Source organism: Anarrhichthys ocellatus, unplaced genomic scaffold (genome assembly GCF_004355925.1).
Source record: "Anarrhichthys ocellatus isolate YVR2014 unplaced genomic scaffold, GSC_Weel_1.0 scaffold31, whole genome shotgun sequence".
Classification (NCBI taxonomy): domain Eukaryota; kingdom Metazoa; phylum Chordata; class Actinopteri; order Perciformes; family Anarhichadidae; genus Anarrhichthys; species Anarrhichthys ocellatus.
The window spans coordinates 3,819,395-3,843,165 of record NW_022280061.1 but is presented as its reverse complement, the minus strand read 5'-3'; the positions used below and the strand labels follow the sequence as shown (position 1 = coordinate 3,843,165).

At 44.7% G+C, this 23,771-nt stretch overlaps 3 protein-coding genes across 4 annotated transcripts in view; 2 read left to right on the top strand and 1 right to left on the bottom strand.

Annotated features, from left to right (window-relative positions):
* Positions 1–49: 49 nt before the first annotated feature.
* LOC116392997 (mpv17-like protein) lies at positions 50–4,515 on the top strand. Its single transcript, XM_031864871.1, has 4 exons — positions 50–961; positions 1,800–1,870; positions 2,198–2,227; positions 2,684–4,515. The coding sequence occupies exons 1-4, from the start codon at positions 658–660 to the stop codon at positions 2,906–2,908; spliced, it is 630 nt and encodes a 209-aa protein (XP_031720731.1). The 5' UTR covers positions 50–657; the 3' UTR covers positions 2,909–4,515.
* Positions 4,516–5,178: 663 nt separating this feature from the next.
* Positions 5,179–16,390, top strand: bmerb1 (bMERB domain containing 1). The gene is made up of 6 exons (XM_031864576.1): positions 5,179–5,484; positions 9,426–9,546; positions 11,904–11,977; positions 14,227–14,341; positions 14,807–14,889; positions 14,986–16,390. The coding sequence occupies exons 1-6, from the start codon at positions 5,397–5,399 to the stop codon at positions 15,102–15,104; spliced, it is 600 nt and encodes a 199-aa protein (XP_031720436.1). The 5' UTR covers positions 5,179–5,396; the 3' UTR covers positions 15,105–16,390.
* Positions 16,391–16,539: 149 nt separating this feature from the next.
* The window catches only part of marf1 (meiosis regulator and mRNA stability factor 1), a 14,884-nt gene continuing 7,652 nt past the window's right edge, over positions 16,540–23,771 (bottom strand). For both annotated transcript variants that reach the window (XM_031864574.1, XM_031864575.1), the window contains exons 14-27: positions 23,470–23,709; positions 23,207–23,326; positions 22,908–23,086; positions 22,587–22,807; positions 22,372–22,514; positions 22,083–22,216; positions 21,588–21,790; positions 21,152–21,379; positions 20,755–20,994; positions 20,392–20,640; positions 20,147–20,207; positions 19,840–19,944; positions 19,551–19,712; positions 16,540–19,438 (exon numbers count right to left, since the gene is read on the bottom strand). In XM_031864574.1, coding sequence (XP_031720434.1) covers positions 19,239–19,438; positions 19,551–19,712; positions 19,840–19,944; positions 20,147–20,207; positions 20,392–20,640; positions 20,755–20,994; positions 21,152–21,379; positions 21,588–21,790; positions 22,083–22,216; positions 22,372–22,514; positions 22,587–22,807; positions 22,908–23,086; positions 23,207–23,326; positions 23,470–23,709 — 2,485 coding nt within the window. In that variant the 3' untranslated portion in view covers positions 16,540–19,238. The remainder of the gene's footprint in view (positions 19,439–19,550; positions 19,713–19,839; positions 19,945–20,146; positions 20,208–20,391; positions 20,641–20,754; positions 20,995–21,151; positions 21,380–21,587; positions 21,791–22,082; positions 22,217–22,371; positions 22,515–22,586; positions 22,808–22,907; positions 23,087–23,206; positions 23,327–23,469; positions 23,710–23,771) is intronic.

The following is a 23,771-nucleotide window of genomic DNA, read 5'->3' as shown; positions in this document are numbered from 1 at the left end:
TGTTGTAATAAGGCCTTTTCATCAGTTGTGTTCAGGAGATTGCAAGGTGCTTAAAGCTCTCAGTGCAACTGATGAACATACCGTACATGTTGCTCAATAAATGTAAATGGTAATAACATAATGTATGTTATTATGTAATTTTGTCGACCTACATAGTTTGTCCATTAGGCAGCAGTATATTTATGAAAGATGTTCCATGTCTGTCCCTAGAGGTCCCTTTCCTCCATAACCATCTCTTGTGATAGTGTTTTATTATACTCGGGTTGAACCACCATCATGGCTGCTTCAGGTTTTCAGTTTCACTCTCCGCCCTTCAGCCGTGGAGCCAACTGTGTGTTAGTTTTACGTAAAAAGGGGCGTGGTCAAACTGGCAAGTTCCGTGCCGGGTATCGGACCGGATGGTGGGTGACAAGCAAGTAACCCATGATCTGAGATTGACTTTACTCACTACACTCCACGAGGAGTATAAACACTGTGCCGTGGATGAGCCTCGTGAGCCTTCTCCATCGAAACCCGGACTGGAAGATAGTGTTTGTTCTTCCACGGAGATATTCACACGGAGATGACGTCGGTGCAATGTGTCACATTTAGCTGACATTAATCTGAGCACCTTACATTTCACTAACCCCTCAACTGTGCCACAGTCCGTGTGACATCATGCGACAGGCGTTTTTGAGACAAGTCCGCCGGTTCCCGTGGGCCACCAACGTCACGCTGTACGGCGGTCTGTTCGCCGGAGGGGACTTCGTCCACCAGTGGTTCTCGCGCAGAGAGGAAATAGACTGGAGACACACGCGGAACGTGGCCGTGGTCGCGTTCTCTTTCCATGGCAACTTCAATTTCTTCTGGATGCGCTTCCTGGAGCGCAGGTTTCCCGGGAATTCCATCAGAATGGTGCTGAGGAAGCTGCTCCTGGACCAGACCACAGCGGCCCCGCTGGCCACCAGCGTCTTCTACACAGGTCATTGGGGGTAGTGGGACGGCAGGGCAGGGCCGGGACACCACGGGACGGGCAGTTAATGGTTCACTTCAAAACAGATCTTATAGCTGTCAATGTGTAACCTCTCAGTGCTGTGAAGATCAGTTGTTCACTGTCCTGTGAACCCTGAGCAGAGGTTACATGTCAGTCATCACTGAGCAGATAATGGAGGATAGATTTCATATTTTACATGGGGTGGAGTTAAGAATTGGAGGATATGAACCATCCATCACCAGGATTATTATTACACATGCATAATAAATGCTGAGAACTTACAATACAGTTGAATGCTCCCTTTACAATTCATATTACATTAGAGAAGTATAGTACTAAGTGTGGGCTTTCATTCAAATAGCCAAAAAATACAAACGAGTATATGAAAACACACAGTTACTCAGTTCAGTTTTTTAGTTTTAGTTTGCACAGTTAAAAAGAATACACAAATATAACAGAGATAAATCATATCACAGTTCAGGAAGAGGCAGAAAGCCCACTGGGCTTATTTGAAGCCTCCACCTATAAAATACTATAATTTCACAATATTATAGAGAACACGAAATGAATATACATAAGATATGACGATGTAATATCAATATGTCGCCAAAAAGCAAAGCGGAAAACCGGAACAGCAAAATGAATACAAATCTCATAACGCTAACGCTTAAGCAATACAGTGTTCCTGCTGTCGATATTGTTTTACAAGAGAATGTGTTGCAACATTTCTCCACATTTCCTCGGTGATTATTTATCCGACTGCTATGAGACACACACACTGTGTTCATCGTCCCCCTACACTGTCTTTAAACCTTCCATTTTCCAGGTCTCAGCTTCTTGGAGGGCAAAGAGGACATCTTTGAAGACTGGAGAGAGAAATTCCTGAATACGTATAAGGTGAGTTGGAGGCGAGACAGGCTGTCACGGTGTGTTCGTCCCGCTAGCAGCACCTTCAAGCATTGACATGTTGTGACGGTTAAGGAGAAGCTGTAGTGTGCACTCTGTGCGCACATGTCCAAAACCAATGCTCAATGTGTTTGGAAGGTTTTGTATGCAGGCGGTGGATTTATAATGTATTATTTGGTTTTGGGAGTTCTCTACCGATAGCTCTCCTGGTGTCACTAAAGTTGAAGGTTTATGTTTTTGTCATTGTCGATGTCAGCTGTGCCAGTAAGGGTTTCTGTAAGTGTTTCATTTTATTTATATGTTTGTCTCTCTTTTCAGACGGGGCTTATGTTCTGGCCATTTATGCAGGTAAATATGAACATGGTCGTTGACCCGTGTAAATAATACACAGTGAAGACAATCTAAGCTCAAAGGTCCACTAATGATTCTTAACTCACACAACGTATTGATGAACCTGATTCGTGGCTCAGTAAGTGGACCTTTCAGCTCAGATTTTTTTTCTCACCATTAAAATCTTAAATTTCCTTTATCGTCCGTTAATTTCTGCAGCTGCGTTATGTGATAATGTGATACATTCTGAAAGACAAACCTGCCAATCAAAACTTGAATATCATAATAACACAAAGCTGACAGAGTGAGTGCTTGATACTGCAGTTTAAATGAGAGAATAGAGGTTCTGTATGACATCTAACAACAGAATCTACTGCACAATAAAAAACATCTGGATTGTGTTGCGATATGTGAACATGTGATGTACCGGTACGCTGACATAGACACACGGTAATCTTTCTCTGCCTCCCTCAGTTTGTGAACTTTGCCTTGGTGCCTCTGTACGTGCGGACCACCTTCACCGGCTGCTGCGCCTTCGTCTGGGCCACCTTCCTCTGCTTCTCACGCCAGAGCGGCGACGGCACGGCCGAGGCTGCTCTGGCGTGGATGTTCTCTCCTAAAGAGGATGAAGCAGAAGCCAATGACAAGATAGATGCTTCCAAAGAGGGAACAGTGACATCTAAACCTACTGGGAACTGAAGTATGTGGAATCAGTGGTGTTGCGATGGAGGCGGACCAAACACACAGAGTTCAAGCAGCAGGTTCAGTGGATGGCAGTCCTGTCTGTGGTTGATGTTGCACTATCTCTGCCAGGGTTTGAGTTGAAAGTCTCACTGCGGTTAAACTATATGGGACCCACATCACGCTCTAAGGTGCTTTGGGAAACAGCGCCCAGCAAATGGAATGTATATACATTAAATTATTCAACACGCAGCACATCACCTCCGTCCCACAGACAAACATCACCGTGCCATATTTATCTTCAGGCTTTCTCTTTTATATACAAATGCTTTTAGTCTTGTGTTTTCACATTTTAAACTAGAGAGTTGAGAGACGATGATATTCAATTGATTCATGAGGACTTCTATATCTGGGAAGGAAGCTGTGATCATGGGCGTGTGTCAGGTTAATGTTCCACATTCTCCTGCTCTTCATCTAGAAACAGGAATAGAAAGTGGAGTGTGGAGTGGCAGCTAATCTAATTTATTGGCTTAGACTTTTAATTTCATGAAATTGGGCAAATTTCTAAACATTTCAATATCAGTTTCTCTAAATTAGCACAAGCGGTAAGACAGAGGGCCTCATCTCTGAGGGCTTTCTGCTTTGGTTCCAGTTCACACAGAGGTGCTAAATACACATGCACACAGGTAACAACCCGTTAAATGTATAGAGAATAAACTCAAAAACACTAGAGCAGATATGAAAGTACATGACTGATTCCCACGTGTTACTAGATATTGAGTTACTGCTGAGGATTACTGAGGTTCTTTTGTCCCAGACATCCATCTCCTTGAATGTGGAAATGCTGCCTGCCTGTTGTAATACTTTATGTTAATCCGGTACTGTGGAATGCTCTCCATTATATCTCTTTGCGTCATTTCCTAATTTTTCAATACTGTTTGCTATTTCATCTATTTTTGATTTTGACCTCTCAGGGAAAATGTTCCTTTGGTTTCATCGCCTGCAGTGATTCCTGAAAACTGGGTTGCAACGAAACGCCAGACGCCTCCGCCAAGCAGATTTCTATAGAGGTCATTTTTATAAATAGCTCAGTACAAGAGCTGACTGTTATTTCTATACATGGAGTTTGAAAGGTTTATCTCTTCTGTGGCAGATATTTAAGAAAAGAAATATTTCATTCACTTGTGTTTATGTTTTGCTGACATGGTGTCACAGAGAGATGTGTCTATTTTTCCCCCTGATGCATTTTAATCTAGTTGCAGTTATGCTTTTTGAAGCATATGCAAGAGACGCTGTGTAATAATATTACATAACTGAATGACATTAACACAACAATAATCTTTTAATAAGAGTTTTTGTTTCTATTTGTTATGTGTATGCTGATGTGCTACACAGGAACTCAAGGATCAAACCAATGAATATTCCCTTTGTTCAGTTCAGCGACTGAAGACGGTAATATCACTAACTCATTTAAAGATGTGCACTTTTACATTTCTGTCTCAATTTCTTTTGTTAGTCTGGATATCACAAAGATCTATCGGTGCTGTTGACTGTATATATAAATGATTTTATCACACTGTTGTAGGGATAAATAATATTTATTGTTGAATAAACTGAAAACATCCCATTGACTCATTGTGTTTTTACTGAGCATACATCTATCTACATTGTAAAACAGACCCACAGTGAATATCACACGTACGTCCTCTGCTACTCTGCTATCAGAAGTGCATCCTGGGTGTGTTTAGGGTTGTGTTCAGACACAGATATTACTCATTTGTCTGTATGACTTATAGTTTGCAGCTCTGTCTGCATCTCATGTGGGAATATATTGAGAACAACACGTACTTAGAAAGGCCTGCTGCTGCTGCTGCTGCATGCAAGCTCTCTGTGTCTCCACGCTCTGTTTTATCTCTTCCTGCTTCTAAGACTTAAAAAAGGAATAAAGTTTCTAAATTTGTAACAGACGGCTCAAACAGACTCCATGTTGAATCAAATGTTGCCATATGCAACCAGACCCCCTTATGAGGAAACAGCTGTCACTTATCCTTTCGCAGTTATTTCAGCCTGTCAAAAAAACAGCAGAAGTACACTTAGGAGACAAAAGAGCTGTTGCCCCATATAGCTTTAAAAAAAACAAACGTTTTTATTAATAACAAATAAAATATAACCAGGCAGAAACAGATTCTTGGGCAGACTGATGATAAAAAACTCCAGAGCAACTGTGTGCCTGTTGTTTTATTTTTAACATCATCTCGGTGCTAGTGGGTGTCTCCCAAGTCTTCTCCCATCTCTGCCCGCACTGCGCATGCTCCCTGGATCCTTTTCTCCATCCACACGTCGAGGGACTTGAAAGCGTGAATAAAGATGCTCAACGTCTCGGGTCGCTGGAGCCTTGTCACCGGGTGAAACTGAGTTATCTGGAAGGACGCGCACAGCAGAACCGAGTAGATCTAACTGAAGGAGTCGTTGTATTCCGGTTTCACCGCGCGGGCACTCCACCGACATGGAACTGAAGAAATCTTTTTCGGACACCGAGCGCGCGCTAAAAAGCTACGGCGCCGTGTCGGAAACGGCATGGACAACGGACAAAGGTGAGCGTCATGTATTAGAATACGATGTTGTTTTGCCGTCCGGTGGTCAGGAACGTTAACGTCTCCGGTTTTTTCAGCATATGTTTCACTCGGCAGTTGGCGGTGAAATGGTTAACAGCCCTACATGACTCACAAAGGTTTGGGATGGAGGCTATCAATAGCGCTGCCGCTGTTAGTGCTGAGTGGCCTGTTCATTCCCCGACATGCACACTGAGGGGTTCACGCTGTTTGTGAATGAATGTGGGCCAAGGAGGAGTAAACCACAGAGACAGCAAAGCCCTGCGCAGTAGGAACTTGTGCTCATTTGATTGAGCATATGGGCTGATGGAAGATGAAGCAGTCCATACTGGTCCTCTGATCAGTATAGCTTATAGCCTCTACTCTGGATTTCACATTTAGAAGAATATTTGAGTTTGTGGCTCAATGAAATTTCATAAAATAACTTTCAGCTATTTTTTTTTATTGTTCTGGGGCTCAGAACAATACAACAGACTACAGCAGCCTCGATGACTATAAAGCTGAGCAAATGCCTCGCTAACATAATTCCAGCTAATTAACATTGGAAGCAGGAGAGCTACTGAATTGGATATTTCTATTATTTCATCATGCATCTATTTCATTTGATAGATATATAAATGAAATTATTTCACTGTTGCAATGTGTCAGGTCCCGATGTCATGTTTTTACATTAAAAGTTTGTTTTTTAAACCCACACCCCAAAACCTGAAGATATTCAATTGGAGTGTTATAAAAGAAAAGCAGCAAATTGTCACTTTGAAGAAGCTGGAATCGCAGCATGTTTTGCTTGATGCATGACAATTATTAGCAATTAGTATTTTGTGGATTGACTTGTTTAGTCAGCTCTAATCTACACAAACTGCTGCCTCAAAAGTGACTGTAAAGCTGAAGAAGCACAGTTTCAACAAAAATCAATGTTACTAGTGGCAGAGCCGTTGTTTTCGAGGTTTGTCCCGTGTGATGACAGGCAATGAATGACGCACTTGAGATGTGTCCTGGTTGGTTCCTCTGACGGTAACTCATCACAGGAGAGCAGGGTGGGAAGAAACTCCAGATTAAGTCAGAGAAGAAGAAGAAAAATGGAGTAGATATTTTTAAACACAAAATCAGCTATTGCTCTCTCTCTCTCTCTGTCTCTCTCTGTCTCTCTCTGTCTCTCTCTGTCTCTCTCTCTCTCTCTCTCTCTCTCTCTCACTGTCTGTGTGTGAGTGTGTGTCTACCACAAACAAACACACACACACACACAGCCCCCCAGGTTTATCTCCCCTCTTAATCACTGCCTGTGTTTCTATTGTTTGGAGGCGGTGTGGGGTCCGGAGGCAGCCCCCCAGCAGCAGCAGTGTGTGTATTGTGACTGCAGATTCTGACATCTCCCTGTTGTCGAGCCCCATGTGGCCGCTGCACCGCACCGATCCTTTGCTCTGCAGGCTGTTTATTCCTCATTAGCTCATAATCCTCATGTACATTGATGATCCACATTGTTTTAATGAAACAGGGCTATTCAAGCTGATTAATTAACTGCGTGTGTGAGGAGACTGATTCATATTTGCAGCTGATGACTTGTGCTCGGTGGACAAGCTGCTTTTAATTAGGAAGTAGTTGGTTCCTTGTAATGTCTTCAATGCTGAGTAGTGTGTGCGGCTTGCTCAGATGAGGTGGAGCTGTTAAGACATTATTGAGCTGGCACTTGCCAGCAGTCAGGGCTGAATGCAGCTTGGTCTTATTGATGGTGAGCACGTGGCCGGAGTGTGAAAGGAAAAACAAGACACAAAGAGAAAAGGGAAATAAAGAAAGAAACACTTTAGCTCCTGCTGCGTTTTGCATTGTGCCGCAGTTCAACGGTATAAAGTTTGATTTTTGGGCGTCAGCGTCTTTTGTCAGCAGACACGTCGGGTGATGATTCAACATCAGCGAAGCGCAAACAATCCGAGCCCTCCTGTGCAGACTTCTGTCTGCTGTGGTGAGTCAGCTCTGTCCTCAGCAGGCATCCATGAAAAGTACCACAAATACAGACTGCAGTTTATGTTGCTGCAGGAGGAGCTGATCAGTCCTCTAATCTTACAAGACACACACACAAGTGTGTGTCCATATGGATATTAATAATAATATAAGCAAAAACAATCTCTGGTTGCATCCTCTCAAATGTGTGTTTATAAACTGAATACCTTTAGCTTGTGGACAGTTGATTGGATGAAACAAGACATTTAAAGGCATCACTTTGGACACCTTGGGCATTTTTCACTACGTTCTGACATATTTTAGACCAAAAAATAACTGCCATCAATCAATAATGTGTTTTTGGAGAACGTTATATTTCCATAATGGGCAGCTTGTGAGAGACTGAAAAATAGCTCGAAATGAAGCGGGTGAGGCTGAGATATCCTGACGAAGCCTCTAGTATGGGTCACACCCGAATATTCCTGCAACCTACACTTCCCATAATGCAGCTTGTCTTTAATGACACCCTTAGACCCTCCCTGCCTGGTTTACGCCAGCATGTCTTTCAAACTCCACGTCCCCAGTTTGTAACACAGGATTTCTGTTTAAAGTTTAAAGTGTGAAAATAAAACTGAGATTTTTAGTTATTTTCTCAAGCTTGACAAAGCTCCTTCCAGAGCCGCAGAATTATATATAACTATTTCATAGGCTGAGTCTTCATGACAAGTCAACTCATTTTCACGTATAACATCGGTGGAGTGCTCCGTTAATGATTTGCAATGAGGATACAGACGGGAATATTCGGAGGAAGAAAGCTTAATGACTTGCAACAAAAACATGCTAAAGAGGAGGAAACCAGGACAACTCGCCACCATCGACTCCCTCAGTTCTGCATTCATAGATTTGTTTCTTCAAATCAAGATTCATGGTTGCTTGCATGTTGTTTGGTGCCGATGAGGTCGGTCTGTTGCAGCACTTGCAGTGGATAGTGCATTGATCAGTGCAATGAGTGTCTGGTCAGTGTAGTGTTTGTTAATTGGCAGATAAGGAGAGTGTGGGGTCAGGGAGGAATGAGCCAATCAGCAAGAAGCCACAGCTGCTCATTGATCCATGTCAGTGTATGAAGGTATGTCTTTCTCTTCCTCAACAACCTTCTGCTTTGGAAAATAATCTCAAAAAGCCAGTATTACATAAGAACGGGCTGTCTTCTTAGTCGACTAACTCATAAGATTTTGTGGACGAATCGATTAGTTGATTTAATCAACAGAGTTTCTCTACAAATAATCATGCAAAAGCGCCACTTTATAATATTATAATCTTGTGTTAGAGATGTGCTCATACGTTTCTTTGAAGTCATTCAGGCAGAAGCATAGAAAATGACTAATCGATTAAGTAGATCTTCGCTGACGAAGACCAAAGGGACTGATTGGGGGCAGCTCTACTTAAATGCTACTTTTCTTCATGTCACACACATTTTCACACCACGATCAGTGGCTGAAGCTTCGTGCCTGAGGCTCTCTTAATTACACATGCTGCTTCTCTCCAAACACCATGTTCTTGGCTGACGTGAGATGACGCGTCACAGGGAGACGAGGTGAGAAATGTGTTTGGCAACATGCTGACACTGTGAGAAAGTTTTGAAAGTGACAAAAAAAAATGGAACTCATGGATGAATTTGTAACATGAAATCAAAGGAAAATGATGTTATAATTAACACCTTGAATTAGATACAAGCGATGTGCCACCGCAGTCATTTGGTCATGTGCCGGGAGTTTATCTTTAAACCAGAAGATATGCTTCAAACTCTGAAGCACTGTCCGAAGTGAAGAGAAGTGCGTAACAGAAAAGTCTAAAGCAGAGCTGTCCTGACAACGATGCTAGATGTTTATTCCTCCTGTCTTTACAGACTCCTGTTCCCCTCCTGTCTCTCTTATTCCTTCTTATTCACATTAACTCACCCCTGCCTTCCCTCCCGTCTCTCCCAGGTCATTCAGATGTGTCCATGGCAGAGAGCACCATGGCTCCAGAGGAGATCGAGGTGGAGATGGCTCGTATCCAGCGCCTGCGAGAGGTCCTGGTACGCAGAGAGTCAGAGCTGCGCTTCATGTGAGTTGCCGAACTGTCTGTGTTTTTGTAACACCAAACGTAATCGAGAGTGACAAAGACTGAGTCGACACAGTGTCATAACAACTCCTGCTGCTGTCCTTGAGTGGATAATGAGGGTTTCTGTGTTGACACTCTCATAACACACTGCGAACACACTCAAGAGTTCTTTCTTTGCGGTATAAGTTGTGTTAAGATACTGTTCGATACTGAGAGAGGCAGCCTATTTGTCTATTGATTGTGCAGAGGGCTGGACATGCCAACAGCAGCTGATGAGTCACCATGATGAACTCATTTGGCTCCTCATCAACATCAGCCTCAAGGATTATGGATCAGTGTTTGGGAAGACATGCTGTGTGTATTTCCTCTCTGTCTAAACCCTCGCTGCATCTATAATGGGAATGTTGTGTCTGCGAGTACTGAGTTTCGCAGCACATTTTTAAAGCTACAATCCGGGGTGTCATTGTAATGCTCAATACAGACTAGACTGAACCCTTTCACGATAATAGTTTCTCCATGTATTTCCGATGTTCGTTCATGCCAACTGTGCGCATGAATAACTGAATATCCAGCAGTAAAACGCTTCACATACAGCGAGTGAGCAAATAGGACTTATAGGACCATCGATACGGTACTTAGATATTGTAAAACTACATTAAATACAGTTCAAAATACTAAAATATTCAGTTTACTTCAGTGTAAGACAAGTGAATAGCAGCTTATCTCATTGACGCTGTTTTGTCACCATATCTTGTTGCTTTTGATCTAATGTGAACAAGGAGAGAACTGCATGACATTATTAGGAAGTGAATATTGCATCTTCATAACAAACTGAATCGACAGTGTAAATTCCAAATGTTTATTTTCATGTCTTGAAGTGTATCAGATCGTCTCCGCACTGTGACACGTCGGAGAGAACATGCACTTTGTGGGTCATTACACGCGTCACATCGGTAACCGATGGACGACGTGTCGGATGAAGCTGATACACATCTTACAAAGCGCACTCAGTTGATTATGTTGATTCACACGCTCACTTTAAAGGCTTCATTAGGCCGCCACGCTGCGTATTGCTTTCGTCTCTGTTGTTGTCAAGCTCCGTGTGACTCAAGTCGAGCCGTCACACACACACACACACACACACACACACACACACACACACACAGTAGCAGATGGAGTGTCAGAGTGCAGAAGCTGCTGGAATCCACAGAGAGCATTGAGAGAGTGAAACACAAGGCAGAAAGAGGGAGAAAAACAGAGAGAAAGGAGGAGAAAGAAGCAAAAGGGAGGGGTCGGGGGGGGGGGGAGAAAGAGGAGGGAGGTGTAAAAAGGAGCAACGGGGAAAAATGCAGAGGGAGGAGGAGGCTGTGGATGAGTCATAGTCTGATCTATCACAGACAGAATTAAATCTGTGGAAGCTGTCACTGCTCTGCAGAGAGAGAGAGAGAGAGAGAGAGAGAGAGAGAGAGAGGTCAGGATTTAGGAGGGAAGAGGGGAAAATGCGTAGGCCCCGAGGGTGAGACGTCAGGGCTGCAGGGGGCTCAGAGAGCAGCGCGGATTGATTCGTGCTGCATGTTTTCCGTCTGCACGCCCTCTACTGATGAGAGGCACGTCGGGACCCGAGGCAGTGATGTCTTAATGACAAGGACAAGAGCAGATTGTACAGCACGCCACCAGGGATTAGTCGTCAAATCACTCATTCAGGCAGAATGGTTGATTAATCGTTTCAGTGATTTATTAAGCAAACATGCCAAGAATTCCCTTTCAGGTTTGCAAATGGTAGGATTTTAATATGTATAATTGAATATCTTTGGTTTCATAGGAACCCTTTCAGTCCCCCGCTTCTATGTAAGTCTTATGGCTACTAGTTTCAAAATAAGATGTTTTGCACATTTTCTTTTTCTGAAATGAGCAGAATTATTTGAAACAAAATATGTGATGAGAAAATTACATTTTACAACATTTAACTCAATTTAAGGTAAGGACCAGAGCTACTGATGTGTTAATTGTCCATCAGACCATCGAACAGTTGGTTCGAGTGAATGTCTTGATTACAAATAAAATATATATTTTTTAGCCATCCCTTGTCTGGATGTTTCTTTTCATCTGTGTTATGTAAGCAAAATATTCAAGTTTAAAAATGAATTTCTGTGTTTTGGAACGAGAAGAACTTTTCATTTGATCAAAAATGCATCAAATTGGAGCCTCGATCCCTCCCACAGATGTTCCAGTCTGCTTTTCTTCCAGAGTTCACCATCCAGTACAACTCTGCCTAACATCATTCCAATCAGATGAAATCATATCTGTGTCCTGTGATCTGATGGAGGCCAGTCGATTCACTGCTTTCTTTCTGTTTCTAGGATGGATGACATTCAGCTCTGCAAAGACATCATGAGTTTAAAGCAGGAGCTGAGACAGATTGTCACAGTGCCAGGTACAGTACACACACACACACACACACACACACACACACACACACACACCTTTAATCTTCTGAAGAAAACCAGCTGTAAGCATTTCAGGAAATAAAGCTCTCAGAATTGATCCTCTGTGTGCATAACTGTCCACGCTCCCTGTTTGGACTCAACCAAAAATAGAGTTTTCAGCAGAAAGTGCTTCTGTTTGCAGCTCGCCCGAGCCCCATAGCCTCAGACGGCTTCATGATTTATAGGAGGAGTCGTCACGCTAAACTCTGTAAGATGAATCATATGTCTCAGGCACGAGGTGGAGTTATAAAGGAGAGATAATCAGACACACACACACACACACAAGCACACATGCGTCCGCATGGTGAAGGCAGTATGAGCTGATGGAGACTTTGCAGGCAAGGCGTCCAAAATGAATTTCAGTAAACAGACATTTTTACTCCCTGGATGCTCTTTTGAGTACAGAATCAAATATTGGTTTAACTCCACACTCAGGTCCAGTGTTGTCTGTCGGCGTCTCAAATGTGCTGAACATGGTTCACTGACGTTAAAAGCACCACACATAGCAACACACAGCCCAAGCTCTGCATGCAGAGAAGCAGGCAACAAGAGGACAACGCTCCTCCTCGTCCTCATCCTCGTCATCGTGTGTGTGAGCAGGAGGGGCTGCTGTCGTGTTCAAGGACACATACAGCAACAAGACACATGTATGTCCATTAGCTGTTCTGGGAAGGGAACAAGTGACCTGTCAATCACAAGGCTGCTTCTTTTTTTTTAACCACTTGCAATATTACCCTGCAATGTAGAGAGTGAGGACAGAATAACAGAAACGCCTGATAATGTTGTGGAGCTTATGTTTGAATGAATGTTGTCAGAAAGGTTTACCTCTGGGGTCATTTCTGGAGTCCTGATTTGTGTTGATTTGATTCATGGCTGCAGTCAGGATTTTAAAAATACTGAGACCATGAATCCTTCCAGTGCAACCCCCTCAGACCCCCTCAGACCCCCCTGCTCCAGTAACAAGAAAGAGAGCTGTCAGGACCATCCCCGTTTAAAGTGATCATGTAACTTTTCCTGAACAGTGGCAGCTGTGTTTATTACGGGATAATGTGAAGTATGTAGCTAAACAGCATTCGTAGAGAAATGACTCGGTAAAAACAGTAAAAACAGTAAACAGATAAATCGATCTGAAAGGGACCCTGTGGAGTTTGTTTGATTTAGTTTTTACCTCTCTTACCTCAAGTAGTCAAATCTAAATATATATTATATAAATTACAGGAATGTGTTAATACAATATTAACCATTTGTTTGTTTGTATTGTGGTAAAACCACCAAATTCCCAAGAATTTTTTTTTTGACCTCATTGTCCTCAATGGTGGCTGCAGCTTTGATTGCATTATGTTGTGAAGCGTTCCTATTATTGTGTCCGCCCCCTATGCATTTGGGATTAGCACAAAACTGCACACTGTCACATAAAAAGTGCCCCTCGCTGACATTCCCATGAGCCACTGGGGCCTCATGTATGCTGTTGCTGGGGGTCTGGCAGCCCATTGCTTCACTCCAGCACAATGAGAGTCACGTGACTAACAGACCCCGCGGCCTCTCTCTACGGCTCCTCTGACATTGGGATTCATACAATGTTGCCGTGCTCCCGTCAGATTGTTCGGGGGGGGGGGGGGGGGGGGGGGTGGGGGGGCGGACACACACCACATATAGCTGCACTGCTCCACTTCGTGTCCAGGCGGGAGAAATGGCTGATGTTTGCAGTCATTTTTCAAACCCTTTTTACCAGCCAGCCTCGATACCAGCAGTGTCAGAACACCTATCTCTGCAGCTGTCTGTGTGTGTGTGTGTGTGTGTGTGTGTGTGGTGTGTGTTTGTGTGCGCACTTTGGTCTGTTTATGTCTTTTTTCTGTGCGTTGGAGTGTGAAGGTTAGGAAAGTGAGACAAAGCAAAGCGGATTTTGCATTTGTAGATCTCTGACTGAATACAACAACAAAAACAGAGCTCTCTATCATTTGCGTAGTTTAGTATTTGTTATAAATGATACATGAGAGGAGAACTATGGGTCTGTTTGTCATGTGACTCAGTGTTTAGGAGCCAGCTGGCTTTGCTCTAAGGTCAGCTGCAAGTAGCAAAATGTACGAACCCTGCTTTATATTTCATGCGAGGATGTAGAATATTACGTTTTCAGTTCAGTCCTCTCGTCGTTGCATCTATTTATGTGACTGTCATGTTCCGTCTTTGTTTCCCTCAGAGAAAGAAAAGAACAAGAAGCACAGGCAGCGGGAAGAAGAACTGATCCTGAAGATTCATAAACTGGTGCAGACGAGGGACTTCCTGGTCGACGATGCAGAGGTGGAGCGATTGAGGTAGAGCGCTCCCACATACGGGCACAGTCAATATCCGGGAGCTGACTGACTGTTTACTCAGACAGCATTGGGTTGAACTGCATCCACCGTTTGTTTCTCCATTTGAGAGACATAGGATGATTGAGAAACAGCAGGAAGGAGACTCATTAGGGTAAATGTGAGCGTGACTGAAGGCGGGGGACCCGGTCACTTCATCATCACAGCACTGCCTGCTGTGTGTGTGTGTGGGAGGCTGACTGATGACCATGGCTCTCATTGTCATTTTACATCCTCCTCCACCTCCTCGAGTTAGTCCTTACGATGCACTGAGTCACCGTGGAAAAGTGTGCAACATTGTGATATGTTGTCAAATCAAATCATGTGTCTAAAGTCCTCTGTGAAAAAGGCCCATTAAAGCATAAAGCTATTACTGTACTGACTGCATTGTTTTCAAACTGCTGACTATCTGACTCTTCTTAAACTCAGGGAGCAAGAGGAGGACAAGGAGATGGCCGAGTACCTCAGACTGAAGCTGATGCCTCTGGAGAAGAAGCTCAAATCCTCACAAAGTGAGTCACCGCGTTTGAAAAAGAAAGAGGGGCACGAGTGTTGTTTCACTTCCAGGGTGTGATCATCTCTTATTTTCCTCTTTCTTACATGTCAAGATCCTCCAAAGCCTAAGAGACAAATCCCAGAGCCACCTCCCAACAAGCCATCCATCACCAAGTCCGGAGTGGCCATCATTAAGGATTGCTGTGGAGCCACCCAGTGTGCCGTCATGTAGGCTAACTGACACAGTTCTCTGTGACCTCGTCGTCCTCGCGTCAGAAACCACACACACTCGCATCACATCACATGCCATACATCGCTTCCTGTGGCTCAGTGAACCTCGGTTAACCGCGTTTTCCCCTCGAAACTGCTCAGGAATCAGGTGCGTAATTGAACCGCGGATACAGTTTCAGCCGCAAGAGTTTGGGAGCTGATCCCGAGTCAGTGCTCGAGGGAAACTTTACAATGTGGCGCTTCTGTAAGTGAAGACACTTTGTCCACAGTGTACATGAAGTAAAGGGAACTGTAAATTAACATTCAATAAATACGTGTCTTAAATTAGAATCAGATTGGGTCATCGTGTAATATTCCTTTAAAATAAGGTGCATGATCATGTGATCAATATTAAGAGAAGCATTTACAGAACTACAAGCACAATGTCCACAAAGTGAAGTGTAAATGCTGAGGTTCTCTGTCTGACAGGAAAATATATATATTGTCAAGTCATGTTTGATAACGGGTATTTATTCTTCCATTTCATCCCTTTAACATCAACCAGAGAACTTCTTTCACCTTCAGGAGACTACAACTAATGTTCCATCACTCAGACAAACAATTAACAATGAAATGATTGGTATATAGATGCTAGAGAGCGATGGCAGCCATGTGGATGCTTCTTCTTCTGGAGCAGAGCAATATGTTTGACTCAACGCTGCTACACAGTTGTCATATTAGATGCGAGGCCATGTGTTTGCATTTCACTCTACTGAAGAATGCTTCCTGTTACCGACACGCCACCTCATGACCCATTTCTGCAGTTTCCACTCGTTCATCTTTGTTAACCTTGTACATGCAACACTTATGTAGTCAACATGGTAACGAGTTTATTTATTCCCCTCAATGGTCCACTAAGCTGCTCATTCCCCAGCGTCACATCACTAACGTCATCTCAGCCATCAGCAACCGGGAACCATTGACCGTCGTAGTATGACGTCGTTATTATGGACATTTCTGACAACTTGCATCCTCTGAATTTAGTCTTGCGTTTTTATGATAAACACCAGGAAATGAATGCAACTCTTGTAAACGCCTCCAATAAACTGTATGTTTGAGTGTATTTAGGACTTCAGTGACTCGTCTCATGCAAAGTGTTGCTGTGTCACTTTACCTTCCTTCTGATAACTTAGCGTTCTGTAGTAGTGAATTTATGAAGGTCCTTATGTTGAATATTGAACAAATATGCAGAATATAAGCTGAAACTACCTGTACATACATGTTTAATAAAAGAGCATCTTTCAGGAACACGCTGGGTCATTTTATTGAGTAATCAGATTACACACACACACACACACACACACACACACACACACACACACACACACATGAACACACACACACACACACACACACACACACACACACACACACACACACACACACACGAGGCAGAATTGATGCTTGTGAAATTTATTAACAGAAATATATATTTTTTGGTCCCTTCAACATTACAGTGACATTTAGTGTGGCGAGGCAGTAAAACTGTGACGGGGGGGGGGGGGTGGTGTAGAGAGGACACAGTGAGACGTAAACACAAAGTAAACGAGGCGGGAGGAGTTTAAAGGACACGACTGAACAAAGGAAATGTTTTCTTGTTGTGAAACGTGAAAACGGTTGAAGCGGGATCAGATCCAGTTAAACGGAGGTAAAGACACAAAAACACATTTCAGCCCCACAGTCCAATACCTCATCTTCACATTTGGATTTCATGAAACAAAACTATGCAAAAGTGCATATTTTGATAGGTGCAATAGCTTTATCTAACCAGAGAGAGAGAGCTAAACAGAGAAGTTAAATATATTCACGAGTTAGTTGCCACTGCAGTGCTCGGGGGGGGGGGGGGGGTTTTTGCTCAATTTCACAAAAAGTAACACATCCGTACTGCCAAAGTCAAATTATTTACAGCCCCTTTCTATCATTATCAAGTCTAAATCCTTAACTATTCATCCCTTAATCAAAGACAGTAAAACACTGCAGGAGAGACCTGAACCCCAACAGCCCCAATTAAAAACATGTTGATTGGCATTTCAGTTATTTTGGCAAGTTGTCAGGTGGAATCTCTCAGCTTTAAAAGGCTTTTCATACCAAGTCAAAATGAAGTCTGGAAGGGAACTTATTAACGCTGCTGAAGAGGTAAACACTGTACCGGGACACGAACTGATTAAATGGGCTCTTACCCATTCGTGAGCCTTTTTCTCTCTGAACACAAACAACAACCCGCAGACTTCAGCGGCGCCTCGGTCGTGCCAACTCCATGGCAGCAGACATTATTTGGTTGCAATTCAGTAGCCAGCAGTCTTGTAAACACTTGAGACGGAGGAAACGTGAGACAACGACACACATCAGCAAGTAAAAACTCCTCTATGTAAGATGTGGGCGACGGGGGAAGACACGATGGCGATTCATTTGGCACCGTGGCAAATACAAGCCATTGTAAAAGCCCGGCAGGTTCCAGAGAGCCGCAGAGGGCCTTCTCTGTACACGTCAGTCTGTTCAGGAGGCTGCCGAGAGCCTCCATGGTGCTCCACAAACAGACCACCGCCTCCCGACCCACCTGTCCCCTAAAAATCACACAACCAATCACCTCGTCATTTAAAAATCAAAAAACTCGGGAGTGCTCACTGCTCCCCTCTTCCAACTCAGGCACGGACATCACCACAGACACAGAGCCGACCCGCAACAAGGTTAACTCTAAAAACCTTGAGCGTTTATGTGGCTACTGCAAAGGTGAGGCCAACTCCAAAAACCCCTAAAACATGGTGGAAATAAAAGACTGATCTTAAAGAATGTCTTAACATCTTCCGTTCCCGTCTGCTCCTCCTGGGCTTACACCATGCATAGACTCATTTATGCACACCATGCATATTTCACACCACCTACTCTAGTGTAAACCACACACACGCACACCACACACGCACAACACAGCTAAAAAGAACACAAACACGGTGGCTGCTGGCTGAAGCCGATCCGAGTTCCTGCTGCCGGAGCGCACATCTGGCCGGAGTGTTCCGGCGTTCGGGCCTTCTTTAGTGGCCCCGGAGAGACGAGCCGAAATCTTTGCAGTAAATGAAGTCAAAGTACAACAAGAATAAAAGAATTCCTGAGCGCAGTGCTCGTCACAATATCAATCAAAACCGTGCCACCGATGCATCAACTGTTCGCAAACGGTTAGCTTCCGTTAACAAAAGCCACAGCCTGAACAGCAAACACCAGTTACATTGAATTGCCCCCAAATACACCACACATTTAGGCCGATCTCCTCCACAGACAACTAAATACTCTGCAGAACAGAACAGGAACTGAGAATACTGTCGTGGTTACTTAACAGACAGGAGATGATGACATGCATCCAAGAAGAGCTACCTCTTAAGAAGACTGAGGCAGGTACTTAGCGTCCGCTTTGGACGACAGGTCTGTCGTTACCTACGAAGCAAAATCTCCCAAAATTTTACAGGAATTTAGAAATTAATGTCATAAATGAAATGCAACATCTCCAAGGGATACAGCAAGGAAGTAGTACACAGGGAGGGTCCTCAACGTGGTACAAAATATCTCCATCAACCTTCTGGTATTCGTCAATTGAATGATCGGAGAACGAGGGAAACTACATCTCTTGGATTTAACATAGAAAGTCATCCCCAGCACTAATGCTCTGTGTACAGTGGCAACCAACTCGTGTTTAGACTCTTCACTCAGTGTACGCCAGCGAGTCTTCTTGGACACAACGCGGCTCTGAAGTGAAGACGCACATCATGGCAATATAATTCCACTCCCCTCGAGGTGAAATCAAACGGGCTACAGTCGATGCATTTGGCAAAATAAAGAATTGCAGAAAACCTGCAAGTAGTAAATCACAGCTTGGTGAACATCATCGGAAGAACTCACGGATTGTGAAAGAAGCAAACAAAAAAAAAGGGAACAAAGATGGCCGATGAGCGATTAAGAAGAAAGCAGCAGCCTGTCGAAGGACGTCACCGACGCTCCTCTGTGGTCACTTCTGTGTGTTCACTGGAAGCTGGTCAACTCTCGTATTTAGAGTTACACTACGTGTGAGCTAGTATTGCTGTGTGTGTGTGCGCGTGCGTGAGGAGGATCAGAGGCCGGCTGTGAATGAGAAGTTGGCGGCTAGCTTAATTCTGCTGCGTGTGGCTCTTCTGCTGGGACTGTCCACGGACACGGTGCACGTCGGGTTGGGCGGCGGTGAGCGAGGTCTGGAGACCGCGGAGTCGTCTGTGAGGCCCGGCGGATCAGATGTGCCGTCAGTAACAGCTGCCACATCAGGGTCACCGCTCACTGAAATCACAAACATTTCAGAGTTCAGCAGCCAAGCCTCAAAGCGCACAAGTCAGACACGGGCTGACCGTCTTAAAGGCTTAAAATGGAAACAAATGCATCACAAACTGACCTGTTGGAGTTCTTTCCTCAAAGTGAATCAGGTCCATCTCCTGGAGGAGAACAGGGTCTGGGTGGAGCTGAGGTGACGGTAGGCAGGACGGTACCGGACCACACAGTAGATCTACCGGTGACGTCAGACAAAGCAGCTCCGATTCTGCTGCAACGTCGCCACCTGACAGGTAGAAAGAGCTCGATACGGTTTCGTCGACATTTCATCTGATCAGAAGCGGAACAGTATTTTCTGTAGTCTTAATAACAGAAACTAAATGGATCTTGAGCACCTGTGTGACCCGTGTTACCTGGACTCTGGGTTCCAGAGGTTGCGTTGCTCACGGGACTGTCTCGTGGGCTCTCCATGTTGTCTCCCGGCTGGGGGCTGCAAGGGACTGAAGGGCTCGCCCTTGCTAAACAAAAAACACACAAACACCTCCCTGTCATACAGCTTCCATACATTTTTGTAGGTGCCTCCTCAAAACATCACTTTCAAGTGTTCCCATGGAGCACCTACAGTTCTGTCCCGTGTCATATGATCACCTCAGCACACGGCCATCATCAACAGCCTTTGTAAACGCCATAGACTTTAATAAATGAAGCGTGCCGTCTCACCTTTCATATCGTTCTTCAAAACGATAATCCTCTTGTGACCGTGCCCTTTGATCCAGACCACCTGATAATGATACCACACAAAACATATGCAGACGATGCAGCGTTACGCTAAAACTATGTTAATAATGAGCTCTGGATCAAGTGTGAGAGTTAAACAACACAGATCTCACTCGTCTCTGGGCAGTCGACACGGACAAATTGCTCCAGACGTACTTGAGTAAAAGTTGAATGAAATGTAATCCCACCTGTGGAATGGCGCCGAGCAGCTCGTCGGTGCCGGTGTATCCGTAGGAACGTGACTCAAGGCTGCAGCCTGTGAATTTGTTGTAAGCCCCCTGGAACTCCGTCAGGAAGATCTGGTTGTAATGGTAGGTGTGGAGCAGGCCGCGCACGTTACGGGCGAACTGGTAAAGTCTGGTCAGCCTCACCCACTCCTCACCGTAGCTGCTGCCAGTGCTGCCGGCTTTGTTGTCGTCATTTTCTTCATCGTACAACTGAGAGAAGAAACATCACAGCGTCAGTGTGGGAGTACAGGTCAACCGCGCAGTAACAATGGAGACACGTTGAGAGAAGATGTGACTGTAGTACAGGAACATGTCGACACTCACCTCCACGAGGTAGGGCAGGCTCTTGAGTAACTCGCTGAGAGAGAGGAACCCATATTCACACGGGTTGAGCGGGGCTCCGTGGACGGTCAGGTAACGCTGACTCAGCTCCTCCACTCCGAGGCCCCTGGTGACTCGCTCCTCCTCTTGGGACATGAGCAGAGCCAGCAGCTGGGAGGTCAGCGAGCGCAAAGACTTCCTGTTGATCAGCTGCACTTCCCGACCCCCCGAGCCATCCGCTACCTTGAAGTTGAAAGAATGCGGCGGGTCGTTTATTATTCATAAAGACACTGGTCTTACCAAGTGAGGACTCTATCATCGTAAAGTCTCTGTAAGCTGCACTAGGTCACTGAAAAAACACTAAATATTTATATTTTAAATCCATTAGAAGCTTCTTTACCTTGACAACGTGGCAGAGTTTGGTGAGCAGAGCCGGAAGGGAGCTGGCGTCGTAGTCCTGCAGGCGGAGGCCGTAACCGAAGGTCTTGCTGTACTCGGTGAGCAGCTGGCTGACGGGAAGGCTGGAGTTCTTCTGAGCCCGAAGCAGCTTGACCAGCTGAGCCGCCAGAGCCTTGATACGCTCCACTTCCGTCAGAGTCAGCACTTTCTCTTCACCACACTCCAACACCTGACAAGAGGTAGGGACAGCTGTTCAATCAGTGTTCAGGCAGAGACAACAAAGAGGCATTCATACTCTATTCAATGCCAATCATTTCTCTTGGCTGCACAACATCGATGGACCATCATTACACCAGAAATACACTTCCTCATTGTTCAGGGTTGGTGCACCGAGGAGCACACGGCATTAAACTGTACAAACGGTGTTTCTAACTCACCATCACTATGTTGGGGATTGCCTCGAAGAGCTCCATGAGCTTGGTGAAGCCGTAGTAGCTGAGTTTGCACTGACGGCCGAAGTGATGGTGGTAGGTGGGGATGAACTTGCTGAAGGCCATTCGGCAGTGAGGCTGGTGACGAAGCAGGTCCACCACCTCCTTCCCAAACTGCTTGGTGCGCTCCATCTCCTCCACCGTACGCTCTGCAGACACACGAGAGGGAACTGAAATCGTCTGCTCAGAACTATTGATGCTCAACTTCTCGGGTAATTCCTCTCTAGAGTAACTAGTTACTTTTTAATGGCCGTAGCGTTGTAATGAAATTAGTTCATTTTAAAAGTATAGTCACCCAACATTGAATACAAAAATATGTATATTTAACAAATGCTTGCTTGGAATGAGGTACATAACATCGTTAGCGCTCCCATCACTGAACAGTATTTGGGATCGTCACTTCACACGACTTTTTAATAACTTAAAGCGGTTTGAACAGACCTCTCTTGGGAACAGAGATCACTGTATCCATGTCTTGATGTGTAACAGTGATGGTGGTGTCTGGGATCTCAGTCAGCAGGTCCATCAGGTCACATGTGCCGTAGTCGATTATCCTCCAGTCTCTAGAGAAGCACCTGATGCACGGGATCACATCACAAACATTAACGCAGATGATCCATCTGTTAATGAGTCGGATTCCCAGGCAGACCCTCAGGTGAAGTGCTAGCATTTATCTGAATGACAAAACGCATTGTAAAGACATCTTCAGCTCCAAACTATGCCGACTGACCAATGGTACGCCTGCATGAAGTCCTTGATCGACACTTGTTTGCTGGCTTGAAATTTAAGTAGCTTGAGAAGGTCTTGGGTGAAGCGCTTCACTTGAGCGCGATGAGTCAGAGTCAGTAAACGCTTGGTACCCATTCCCAATATCTGGAAATAAAAACACACAATATGTAGAATAACAACAAAGAAAAGTACAAAGCTCCTCATTAACCTAAATACCTGCAGGACATGTGGCACCGCCTCCAGTAGCTCCAGCAGCTTGGAGTAGCCATAGTCAGAGACACGGCACTGCTTGGCAAAGTGATGGTGGTACGAGGGTATGAACTTGCTCATGGGCATGATGCAAGAAGGCTGACTCTTCAGCATGTCGATAATCTCACGGCTGAATTGGATGAGCTGTGGGTTGCCAACCGGACTCTTGCAGCGCTGAATCCATGGTTCTAAATGACACAAAAAAAAAAAAAAAAAAAAAAAAGTCTGTATATCTGGCTGGTACAAACAGCACTAGGTATGGCATTGTAGGAACCTCAAACAACCTACCGGAGTTTGGTGCTGGTGGTTTGTTGTGGATCCACTTGATGACTTTGAAGCCATTCTGAGCGGTGACGATGGTGATGCTGGGAACACAGGTAATGAGGTGCTCCAGAGGAACGCCGCCCTCCAGCGTCTCATTACCCAGCTGCAGACGGCTGAACTTTGCTGCATAGCAGTCTGGAAAACTACATGGAGAACACACTACATTACAAACCTTATAAATGTGTGTGTGTTGCTTTAAAAAAAAAAAAAAAAACTAAACAACCCCAATAAATGAATACATTAATTAAAGAGCTGGTTGTAACCTGAGTAATGGAAGAGTTCCCTCATGCGACTGCAAAAGGCTGTGCACCTCAGATGCTACGGTGCTCAGCGACATCACAACAAAAGGTATTTGATAAGAGTCGGGGTCAAAGTCAGCCTCACTAAGAAGGAAAAAGAAAAAGAAATTAGTCAGACAGTTATGAGACATTCTGCTTCATTTGTACAGTTCAGAGATCAGCGTTTGTGAGAATGATGATTCAGTGAGAGACAGGATAAGAATTTAGCCTAATGTTCTGTGTATAACCTGAAGTCGCGCTGTGTGTAGTGGTCTCTGCAGACCGGTTCGTGGTACTCCAGCTCCTCAAACACCACAGGGCTGCCGCTAGCAGAGGAGGAGCCCTCCTGGGACTGAGACGACCCCAGTGGACTCTGACGGATTTGGCTGCTGGGCAGTAGACACACAAGCCTCGAGCCGCCCTGTTCCCGCACTGCCACCACCTCAGGTAGTCTGTACAGATCCCCAACCACAAGCTTACGGGAATATCTGGGGGGGGGGGGGGGGGGGGGGGTTGTGGAGATAGTAAAAAAAAAAAAATGGTAAAATAT